At 35.6% G+C, this 12,500-nt stretch overlaps 1 protein-coding gene across 8 annotated transcripts in view; it reads right to left on the reverse strand.

The window, feature by feature from the left end:
* Window positions 1-183: 183 nt before the first annotated feature.
* Window positions 184-12,500, reverse strand: part of LOC144965300 (solute carrier family 28 member 3-like) — a 48,626-nt gene continuing 36,309 nt past the window's right edge. For all 8 annotated transcript variants that reach the window (XM_078900518.1, XM_078900519.1, XM_078900520.1 and 5 more), the window contains 10 exons: window positions 10,976-11,129; window positions 10,440-10,631; window positions 9,710-9,871; window positions 9,100-9,225; window positions 8,156-8,286; window positions 6,431-6,599; window positions 4,696-4,809; window positions 4,087-4,254; window positions 2,996-3,176; window positions 184-1,512 (listed from right to left, as the gene is read on the reverse strand). In XM_078900518.1, coding sequence (XP_078756644.1) covers window positions 1,490-1,512; window positions 2,996-3,176; window positions 4,087-4,254; window positions 4,696-4,809; window positions 6,431-6,599; window positions 8,156-8,286; window positions 9,100-9,225; window positions 9,710-9,871; window positions 10,440-10,631; window positions 10,976-11,129 — 1,420 coding nt within the window. In that variant the 3' untranslated portion in view covers window positions 184-1,489. The remainder of the gene's footprint in view (window positions 1,513-2,995; window positions 3,177-4,086; window positions 4,255-4,695; window positions 4,810-6,430; window positions 6,600-8,155; window positions 8,287-9,099; window positions 9,226-9,709; window positions 9,872-10,439; window positions 10,632-10,975; window positions 11,130-12,500) is intronic.

Below are 12,500 nucleotides of genomic sequence, written 5' to 3' on the forward strand. Positions count from 1 at the left end.
TGTGTGTGTGTGTGTGTGTGTATTGTGAGGACTCTTCTGGGGGATGGGTGTATAATGAGGACTATTCACCTATATTGCTGGAAAAAGTTGCGGCATTACCCACATCGGATTTATTTTGATAGATGTAATTATGATAAATATAATGCAATGGTAGCTTATCTTACAACAATTAGACACCGTAGATGCGTCAAACACAACCATTTATTAATACTCGATCATCATTACCTACTTCTGCCATATTCAAAATTAAATAAATGATAATCATTTGGCAACGCTAGAATAGAGAATGAAAAGATTGATTATGAGATCAAATTTCTGATATGATCTGAGATTTAATTATTTTTCTATGAACACAATCAAAGTGATCTGAGATCTTCTGAGCAAGATTATCCAGTCGCCGTTTATTGCTCATTACGGCAATGAAATCTGCTATTCTGTCACGCAAAGTGCTGTTTTATTTGGTCACAAATGAACAACAACAAAAAATGAATCCAATAAAATCCAATGAGGTCTGATGTACCAAGCGCATTTTTGGTAATAATTTGTCTAGATAGCGATCGAAACATAAAACTATTTCAGATAAATAGACAAATAAACAAAACAGCAATCAAAACACATAAAAGAACAATTCAATTGGTATAGTATGCATCAAAACAGATTTCCAGTTTCGAATCAAATTATCTGTTATTTGATACTATATATGAGTAGGTGATTCTCAAAACGTACTAAGTCCCATTTTCAACATTCAAAGAAAACCGCAATTTTGTGTCATTTATTTAGTGACTTTAAGAGGAAAATGGCTTGTGTGACTCAATAAACAATACCCTGAGTGGTTTGAAACTCCAAATTTTCTCTGCTAATTCTATGGAGTCAAAAAGATAGCTTGAGATTATTAACTCATTCTCTATCAAGATGTGACTTAGGACGATTTGAAAGTCAACTACTCATATGTAGAAAAAAGACTGGTATTATAACAAGTTCACTCTGTAAAACTGGCTACATGATATTGTTGCTCAGTACAAAATTATTATGTGTTGAACAAATATATAATATATAACATAACAAATTATTTCTTTTAATATAACAGACTGGCCTAAGAGGCAAGACCAAGAAGCAAAATATAGAGTTTGTTATAAGTATTGTAAGTTTGCTTAGTTATTAAAAAGCCGTCAATGTCCCAGGTCTCGGTGATCATGTTTTTTCCTGTTACCTACGTGAAAACAATAGCAATAAGAATACGATATTTTGCATACTTAATATCTACAAAACAATTAGTTATATTCGCTTTTATATATACACTTTTAGTTCATTCAACATTCGAGCGTTTGTATCAATCCACTCGGTCATATTATTTAAATCGACTTTTATTTTTGTTTGGCAGTAAATATAAGTAACAAAAAGTGAATGATTTATTTTACACAATGCGTCAAATGATCTTGGAATGTCATGAAATGGTGCATGATATTTTCAGGCACTGTTGTGGTCTCGTTCATTGTCCCTCGTATAGCAAACCTGAAAAATAGAGAGAGGGAGATAATATATTTTGATTTTAAATAGGATTCGATATGAAGATACTACATTCCAATGAGATGCGTGATTGGCGTAATATCCAAACAGAAACTTTTTAAAATGACTTTCAAATCTTAATCTATGACCCATGTCTGGCCGGCTTAAGTCGATTTCTTCTAAATAAACATCCTGAAAGTTTATATATTTCAAAGCATCCCGGTGTGATCGCGACCACGCCAAAAGACTGTATTCAAATATATAATATTGTCACTCACAATGAATCGGAAACTTTGGTGGTATCTATAATCCATCTTTCAAGATCTCTTATCAGTGGACCAATATTTGCTGACATTCGGGGGAAGGGACAAAATTATCTCAAATCAGTATGTAACCAATGAATGCAGACAGCTTGTTCGTGTCGCTGACTGTCATCCTCCAGCATTCAGATCTTGCTTTTTCTGTCAAGGTGAAAGTGGGAGGGGGAACCTGGAGATCTCTGAAGATGATGGCCACGGACAGAGGAAGATGGAGGTCCTTCGTTACAACAGACATCGTGGGCAATAAGTAAGAAACATGCCAATAATGAAAGAGAAAATGCAGTATAGCACTCTTTTAACGAACATTTTAAAAACGAATTCACGGAAATAACCGATTTTTCTCCTTATTTTTTTTTCTTTGATAAAAAGAACTACTGATATCAAGAACTACGTGTTCTCTCTGAGTTTGTTTATCCGTGTTCTACCAAACTTGGCAGAGTCGAATAAAACAAACAGAAAATAGCCGTCTCAACTGGGAGTCGCCTGACAAAGAACAGAACCCAAGATACTTGATATCCGTCAAAGGTGAAACCATTACATAACTGAGTCCCCAAACATTTTGAGGTATTTCCACTGCGATTAAAGAAACGTCATTTTCAATTTGCCAGTAACATTAACTTCCCATATCGTTTGATTACGATGAAATCAAAATTGTCCAAATAGAAATTGAAGTAAAACGAAATGCCGCCTAATTTGTCAAATGGTTTTAAATGCAGATTTCTTTTCAAAATACAAAGGTGTTTTGTCCGTATACGGCAGTTTAGTCCTAAGCATCTTCAGTCAACTAAAGTGACACGATTTACCTGTATTTACCTTAATTCTTAAAAATATAACAAAGCTTCCATGTCATTAAGCACCTATCTCTATTTGCACCTAGGTTCGCTTTCATTTCATTTTCTTTACCTCATCTACTACGTGTTCTATTCGGCTTCAAACATTGACAATGCGCTGCAATAATTAACCAGTTGACCGCCGTAATCTAATTTGGCCAGAAAACTCCCTGAATTCCCTGGTTTGAGAGTTTTTGCCATGACGAGGGTCATTTAAATCGCTATTTGAAGGGCGAGTTTTCTGGTCAAATTTTAAATATGAGTTTTTCTAGAGCACGGCAGCTAACTGGTTAAAGTCACGATTAGATTCATGACTATGCAAATTAACAATTATCATACCTGAGATGCAAGCAGTCATGAAGCAAGCGGCATTTCCAGCTAACATGGCTCTAACAACCAGGCGAGAAAGGTCTCCTTTTCTTCTTGGGGCCATGGCGCCCAAGGCACCCAACTGGATGCCCATGGAAGACAAATTTGAGAAGCCACACAAAGCGTAAGTCGTTATCACAACAGAGCGGTCCTGAAAAAAGGAGGTAGAAACCAATTGATGTTGTCTAGGGTATTTGTAAAATGAAACATGGCGAATATTTGAAATTCTTTTGTAAGTGAAGGTCGAAATTAATGGCAACATTTATACGTCATAAGATTGATAAAAATCTTGTTCGCTGTGGCAGAGTAAAAAAGCTATGAAAAAAAAAACACACACACACACACAACTGCCTAATCTAAAATCAACTTCGGGTCATTTGCTATTGGGGAAGTGTGCTAATCAATGTGCCGGTCGAAAATTTTGTTTTAAATTCATTTAACCAAATCTGTTAACAGTGATGCAGCAGCTAAACTTACCTTTCTTTAATAATTGCTAGACTTTTCAAATACTTATAGGATTTACCATGTTAAATGCGTGTGTGTGAAGTGTTCTACTGATGGGCACAACACCGTGACAAGAGTTTGGATTCATTGTCATCCATCTCTCCACAGACCACACGTTCAGTTTCGCATTAATTTAGTTCAAGAGAAACCGTGCTGCTGGGTTTTACATCCTCCTCAAATTGTGGTTCCATTGCACAATTGTTAGGGCCCTCGAATCTCAACCAAGGAGACAGATTTTGATCACAAGCTTAGTCGGGTATTTTTTTTCTGACCCCTTTCACAACACAGTAGCTAGTAGCTGGGTTCGTTCACGCTGACCGAAAGGCCATGTAATTAACTTACTGGCATTCCGTCCTTTTACAGCTACGGAAAGCACATTAAACTCTAGGCCAATGTGTTTTATGTTTGTGTATGCAGAATATTTGGCGTTCAACTACTTTCTGTGGGGATTACCGTCAGGGTGTCTATACATGGGGACATTGCCTTAATAAGATCAAAGCGAGCTGGACATGTCAGCGACACGTTATCATTAAGCAACCACAGAATTATAAACTCACAGAGATAAGTCCACCTTTAAGTAGTTGATTTGTGTCGTTGAGGAATATTCCCCCGTCTTTATCATACCAGATGCCTGTAAGATTGTGTGTTAAATTCAGGCTAGCATTGTGAAGGTAACTGTCGAAGGTTTCACGATTGTGGATGTACTCAGACAAGGCAACATAAGCCTGTTGAATAGAGGTAAGAATGAGGCGAGTATATTGATATGGTGATAATGATAAGTAATGTCTGTGAGATATATGGCTTGAACAATGGTGATGACGATGATGATGATGGTGGATTGTGCAATGATGATGATGATGATGAAAATGATGATGATAATGAGGATGATGATGACAATGATGATGACGATTATGATGTCGATGATGATGATGATGATGATGATGATGATGATGATGATGATGATGATGATGATGATGATGATGATGATGAGGGGAGGGGAAGAGGATTATGTTGATGCAATTGGTGATATAATAATGATGATGATGACGATGATGATGATGACGATGATGGTGATGATGATGATGATGATGATAGAAAAAAAAAGAAAACAAAGACAATTTAGGATAAATGGTAAAGATAAAGACGTTGTGGAGATAGCGACTTACCACGAATTCGTTGAGGAATGTTTTGATACCAATAAGCTCTGCAACCTTCCGACAGTCGTCCTGTTCCACTCCCATCATGAAAGAAACCGGCCAGAATACATACGAGCACAAGTTCTGGAAAGTTTACGTAATATGCATTAAAGAATTAAATATTTCTTGTATATCTTGTATGCCTAGCACAATTCTATCTGAGCTTTATTACCACGCAGTAAGATCTAGGAGATTTATAAAGCGTAATATACAATAAACCTACTCAAAACGCTTTAAAGGGGTCCTTAGTCAACAGCAACACTTAAACATGTAAGACGAGGCATGATGCTTGTTAGGAAATAGTACATTTTTTTCGACAGAGACAACTCTGTTTATGACCGGGTACTCATTTCACACCTCAGTACGGTGAGAGAATATGAGTAAAAAGTCTTTTCCAGGGACTCAACGATGCGCCGCTCAGAGCGGGACTCAAACTTTGGATCCAACTCAGTCTCTGTCCAAACCATACACTGTCGAGTTGACAAAGGTGATGAGACCTATAAAAGCAATAAGATTCACGGCAATGTTGACAACAAGACATGGATATCGAGGCTATGTGGTCTTATGGTATGACACTCGCTTTCGGATCGGAAGGTCCTAGGTTTGAGCCTCGCTCGCGCATAGTTGAGTCCTTGGAAAAGGCTCTTTTCTCACATTCTCTCACCGTACTCAGGTGTAAAATGAATACCTGGCCGTTAACAGCATTGTCTCTGTCGAAAAAATGTAAAAACGCCTTACAAGCGTCATGTCTCGTTCTACATTTAACTTGTTGCTGTTGGTCAGGGACCCTTTGGAGAGCGCTTTGAACACGTTTAGCGTATATTGCGCGATATAAAAGCTCAAGTAAGTAAGACCTTCAAAACCGAAGGCGAGTGTCATACTACAAGACCACATAGCCGCACTTCAAGACCTTTAAGAGAAAAAAATAATCATGTTCATATCTATTTACATAGCTGTTCCTGATAAGTGTATGAAGATGGAATATTTCATGTCGTAGAAACAGTTAATATTAAAACAATGGTCTTTGGCTCTAAGAAATTGTAACTATCTACTTTATTTTTCAAATATTGAGTCAAAGTGATATTAAGCTGCTAAAAGTAGTGGATTGTAAAAAATAATGAACAAAATGAAAATTACAGCTTCGAAAAAACGAACCAAACACGTAACGTTTTATGGCCCTGAACCATTCTATTTATTTATTTATCTATAACAAACTCTTCCTAGCCTTTTGTCATTTTGGAAAACTCATTGTGCCCACTGCCCCATTCGACTCAGGTGTAAAGTGATCATTTTTCGTCTAGCAGTGAAGGATATTGTAAGGCCTCTTGGTTCAAAACAAGCACTCAACAAAACTTGTAATTTAAAAATTTGGTTCCATGTGGCCAATCCTTTGAATATATCAGTTATTGTGAAGTCCATTGAACATGACGTAACTGTCAAAATAAGTGTGCTAAATACAAATTACATTATAACATTTGTGACCCACCGTCCCTAAACGGTATTATGTCGGGATGACTTGTGTGCAAAAAATTGAATTTATTGACAAAACATGAAACTTGGGGTTTGTGAATGAAGACAATTTCTCACAATGCAAAAGCTCAAAAATTGGTATTTACTATCAATGTAATTCTATAGTCACTTTTCGGGGTCCAATTGACACCGACATAATACCGTTTCGAGACTAAGAGTCACATTTTGTTTTTACCTGGAAAGTGAGATCATTGTACCCAACTCTGTCACCAAACCATATAAGTGTCGAGTTGACAAAGGTGATGAGGGCTATAAAAGCAATCAGATTCACGGCAATGTTGGCAACAAGACTGATGGACATCGAGGCCCCGTTGGAAGCAGCTTCTATGAGATTCCTCTCTGGTCTGGAATTCATGGAGAAAGAAAGGACTCTCTTAATTCAATGAGGAGACTGGAAATTCGGTCAGTTGAGAATCCGACTCAAAAACAAATGTTAACTTGTCCGAATCCGCGTACCCACGATTCCTATCTATTTCACCACTGAGCGCTGATTGAGTAGTTGTGTCAAAATTGATAGACCTTCTATTATTGTTGATTGAGTCTAGAATTACAAAGAAAAGGACTGCTTGGATCATAAAGATTAGTGGGAGATTTCCTTACTGATCGAGGTTCTTGTTCGACCATCCAACAATTAAGTTCACGTCTTCTTCAGGCTGAGGGTTATAGTCTGTCGAATTGCAGTGCCTTCTTCAACTCAAAACATAATTTAACTGTTTACGGGCTGGTGCCGGCGATTTTGCATCTCGACAGTATGCATTTAGAAAAGGCATTTTACACACAATTTGCTCTATCGACTGAGCAGTGATTGGGTAACGGGTTCTGTTAAATCTGGTGAAAAGAACTTTGCAAATGACTAGAGTCCTATCCAAAGGCTGTCCATTAAAGCCTTGGAATTTTTGAGAATCAAGTATCCATTTAATCTACTATCTATTTACTCCAAGGATCTTTTACGCGGTACAACCTCGTTGTTTGATTATTTTAAAAATCATTTTCTTTTTTTTTTTCGGTGTCTTGTTTTTGGGTTGTTTTTGTTCGGGTTTCTTTTTTTTGGAGGGGGGGGGGGGGGGTTGGCAATATAAAATTATCAATAATCTGTGTCCTAATTTGAATGTACCAAATGCAGTTACAGGCTTTGTGTTGTTTTAAAATGAACGATGCATTCCATAAATAGATTTAAAAATTAGAAAATAAAAATATAACACATTTTAAGTCATTCTTACAACATCTTGGCTCATATTTCCTCCGAAAACCAAATGATTAAAACGATAAAATTGATATTGAATAGCGCTTTGGCATTTTTCAGAATCGGATACTGTATCTCTAGCGTCTTGCTGATTGTTATTCAAAGGGCATGGTTTGATGATGTTTTCAAAGGTATAATATGTTGACAGATAATTCTGTTACTGACTTGGAATTTTTGGTTACAATAACCCTATCATTAAAGTAAGTTTGTTCAATATCTATATAACAATATGATAATACTGTTATCATTTTAAAGTGACATTACCACAACACATGGCACACTGTTGCCTATATTTTTACAGGGTGCAGCAGTAACTGTTTGCGGTTTTAATTGTAAAACTTTATATACCCCTCCACATAACTAGCATCACGTTATGATATCAAGTTTACAATGATAATTTGTGACGTCAAATTATCAAGCTTAAAATTTTACAAAAATTAGATTCTTTAAAAAGTAATATCATTTAAATGCTTTAAAATTGTCTTTTATTCAAAGATGACAAAAACGGAATCGATATAGGGGTAGAATAAAAAAATTTCTTACAGTCATGCGTTTTGAAACTCGAACATTGTTCCCAAGGCGCACTCGCAAGATCATGTAGCGATTGCGAATACGTCTAAAATCCCATAAAGGAAGATTGTAAAAATAGTATTTTACCCTGCTGTTAGTTTGTAAACATCTTTAGATTGGATTTTGGTTTTCTTGGTCTCCGGATAGAACAATTTGGACAAGGCCAGAGCAGCTGGGGCTGACATGACAGATGCTGACAACAAGTGGTTGGCAGGAACCTGTGCAGGGAGGAAGTGAATTAAATACGTGATACTGGTGTCGATGGTAGCGTTGTAGACGTTGTCATGATGGTATTGATACGTATTAATTCTTAAAATGATCAAAATGCAATAATATAATATGATATTTTATATCACGGGTACTGATTAGTATTGCAATGATTAGTATAATAAGTATAAATTTTCATAATCATTTCCTCCTGCTCCGTTGCCTTCTCCTCATCACCGACATTATCATTATCACTGTCATCTTTATCGGTGTTAATATTATGATCAATAATATAAATATTTTCATCATCATCATCATCATCATCATCATTATCATCATCATCATCATCATCATCATCATCATCATCATCATCATCATCATCATTAATATTATTATTGTTATTATTATTATTATTATTATTATTATTATTATTATTATTATTATTATTATTATTATTATTATTATTATTATTATTATTATTATTATTATTATTATTATCATTATTATCATTATTATTATTATTATTATTATTATTATTATTATTATTATTATTATTATTATTATTATTATTAGCAAATGTTATTATTATCATTATTACTATTATTATTATTATTATTATTATTATTATTATTATTATTATTATTATTATTATTATTATTATCATTACTAGTATTATTATCATTATTATTATTATCATCACCATCATCATCATCATCATCATCATCATCATCATCATCACCATCATCATCATCATCATTATTATTTCCATTATCTTTATTAAAAACTACCATTATGTAACGAACATTGACTCTGGCACTACTTACGTCATAAAGGATGTAGGCGGCCATGACACCTCCAGCAATGGTGGCAAACCCTCCTGTCATAACGGCGTGAATTTCTGAGTTGGTCATGTCGTTCATGAATGGACGGATCATCAATGGAGCCTCTGTCTGGTGAAGGGAAAAATAGAAATAATAGTCATTCATATAAGGCAAATGGGGCCGGACTTTATACGGATCTACTATCAATTGCTCACTACTAAGATCTAAGGGACCAAGCTACCCAATAACTGCTGGGTGGACAAAGAGTGCACACAAAAATCCCAACTGCACCCAGAATTGATACCGATCCCTTTGCTTGTGGAGAGAGTCCTCTTCCTACTAAGGTTTCTGGAGCCATCTAGTTAAGGTCAAGAAAAGGTGAAACGGTTTTTCTTTAAAATAAATGGATATACCATGAGCGAATTTCAATTGTCATTTTAGGAAATGCTAAACTATTACCAATTAATCAAGGTTTATCCTACAGCAAGTAAAAATTGAAAAATTGAATAAAGAAATTTCTGACTAAAGATTCGCGGTTAAATTAACTATATAAAGTGAAGCTCCCTCGAGGTCTGTACGGAAGGTCTCCCGAAAGCGATTATTAAAGACGTACCTGACCCACAAAAATGTTTGCAGCTGCGTTGATCGATTCCGTAGGAGACGTACCAAGACAGAAGGCCAAGAATTTACCTAATAATCTAATGATGACCTGCATCACACCCAAGTAGTATAACATTGACACCACCGTGCTGAAGAAAATCACAACTGGAAGGACCTGAAACGATTAGAACAGTATGTGTGATGAATTGCAAACGTCAGTAAAAACGGAATGAAATTTATTCTCCAATTACAATCACGCGTGGAGATGAATTCAAAATATTTATTTCAAGATACTCAACTTCAATTAGAAAGAATATGTACATTTATATTCCGTACTGCCAAAACAGAAAAAGTCTGAAAATTTAAACTAATAATGCTAAAGATATTGATGAATGACCTTGAGAGAAAACGTTTTGCTTTAAAACACATACTATATGACTAAGCATTCATAATATGTCAATAACAAAAAAAATGATATATTTTGTTTGTTTATATTTTTAATTTTCATCTAATCTTTTATCTGGTTCTCTCAAAGAATATGCAACGTGTTATGTCTAATATATTGTTACTTATACTTTAAGGGCATTTAAAGAACAATTGGCCCATTTCAAAGCCCTATTTCTGATATGATACGATGTGATAAAATCCTACTACTTTGGTTCATTCAGCCTGACAGGGATAGAAAACAGAAACAGGGATTGCAATTTTACCTTGGATTTCGCGTTGACATAAGTTCAATTTACCTTGAACGCAAAGTAATGATCCGTGAATTTATCACCAAACACGAATTTGGCTCCCTCGTCAGTGTAGTCTAGAAATTCCTTGACACGATCTCCCAGCCACTTAAATGCCTCGTAACCGAATGTTGTCCGTAAAATTAGGAGGGCGAAGATAATTTGGATTGCTAGACCTAAAATCACAGGTCGCCATTTTACCTGAGGGAAATGAGAAATGAAATATTAAATTTAACCTTTTTACAAAGAATCAGCATTTATCAAACCAAGAATGTATATGGCGCAATATCCACTAAATGTGATAAAAGCGCAAGTACTGTTTGTTGGTTTCAGTCCAAACCCTACCATTTTAACATGCAGATCTTAAGTCAAATGGCTCGTTCTATTCAATAAAATAATGAGCAAAACGTTCCTATGTTGAAGTAATATCAATTGTTTGTATCTTTATCCGTTGCTAATTTTATTTTCACTACATATTAAAGAAAAATGTGTGTAACAACGCCATATTAGAAAATGAGTGGTAGAGATTTATTGACGTCACTGACCTTTGCAGGATTGTATGAGAAAATGTAGAAGCTTAATACAAAGAATGCCATCCCAGTGAGGCTGATGAGATTTCGTGGATTATTAGGGGCAATGTCCGCACAGATTAGAATTATGAAGCCAATTAAAAGTAGAACTTGAAATGTGATGTTAAATCTGAGGACAAAAGCAATAATACGTTGGAATAAACTGTTATCGATGAATAATCTAAATAAATATTAATATTAATAGACCGCATTTCCACGGGTTTTACATGCTCAATGCGCTTCATAATATTTCCTTTTATTTTCTCAGCAGCCCATATTCCTATTTCATTCAGTACCACTCGCATAGTATGCGTCCATTTTAACACTCTTACGGTATCTGTCGCTGCCTATAGCCACATACTCATTCACATCTGAGTCGAGTGTGGTCTTTTTGTAATGTATAAATACCATAGGAAAAAAAACTACAGAACCTGCATTTTATTAAGATCACAGTCACCAATCATGTGTTATGGGCACTGTTGCCAATCCAGCCACTGACCACGCTTAATATTGCTTGATGTTTGTGACAAGAGGGAGATACTGTAGCCATCGTTAACATATATCCCGATACAAGAACCCTCTAGGACTGGCAGTTTGACGTCATTTTTTAGGTTTGTTTAGCGTCTAGTGAGTTGTCGTTAGTAGAGCGCAAGGAAACAAGCTATTTCATTGGTTGAACTATTGAATGCAACTCCCGATTTGTTTTCTTTTGTGATAAAGGACTGGCATTTTGACGTCATTTTTTGGTCAGTATCAGGCTATAACTTAAAGATGTCTACGGTGTCAGGCTATAACTTAAAGATGGCTACGGTGTCAGGCTATAACTTAAAGATGGCTACGGTGTCAGGCTATAACTTTACGATGGCTACGGTGTCAGGCTATAGATAGAATGCGCTTGGCCAAGGAGTTCACAACATTGCCATCCGGAAGTATAACGGACCAACACACAAACTCTGTGTAACCATGAACTTTTATAGTCTGGTTAATACAGTTTAGTGAGAACAACTCACAAACGCGGATGGCAAAAACAATAACAAAGGCCTGAGTGACGTCATCTGCATACTATCTATAACTTTACGATGGCTACGGTGTCAGGTTATAACTTTACAATGGCTACGGTGTCAGGATATAACTTTACGATGGCTACCGAGAGACGCCGCACCGCTGAGATTCCGACGCCACATTACTTGAATCCATTTGTCAACGAGTATCTACAGTTTTTCAGATAAGATTTAAGATGCATCATACGCGGGTTGACAACCTTGTCTTAACTAAATTGGAATACAAGCAACACCAAGTGCCATCCGTAATTTTAGATGAGTCCAAGATGAAAAGCACTGAACATAAAGAATAACATATAACGCCATTTCATAACCAAAAAATCGCTTTAAAAAAATCATTAACAAGGGAAATAACCGGATATTTTAAATGTTTAGTTTTAAGAATTGATTATATTTCTTGAATGATAGAATGCTATTGCTGTAGTCTCATTCAAATAAAA

Source organism: Berghia stephanieae, chromosome 2 (genome assembly GCF_034508935.2).
Source record: "Berghia stephanieae isolate SIO BIC M18660-M18661 chromosome 2, UCSD_Bste_1.3, whole genome shotgun sequence".
Classification (NCBI taxonomy): domain Eukaryota; kingdom Metazoa; phylum Mollusca; class Gastropoda; order Nudibranchia; family Aeolidiidae; genus Berghia; species Berghia stephanieae.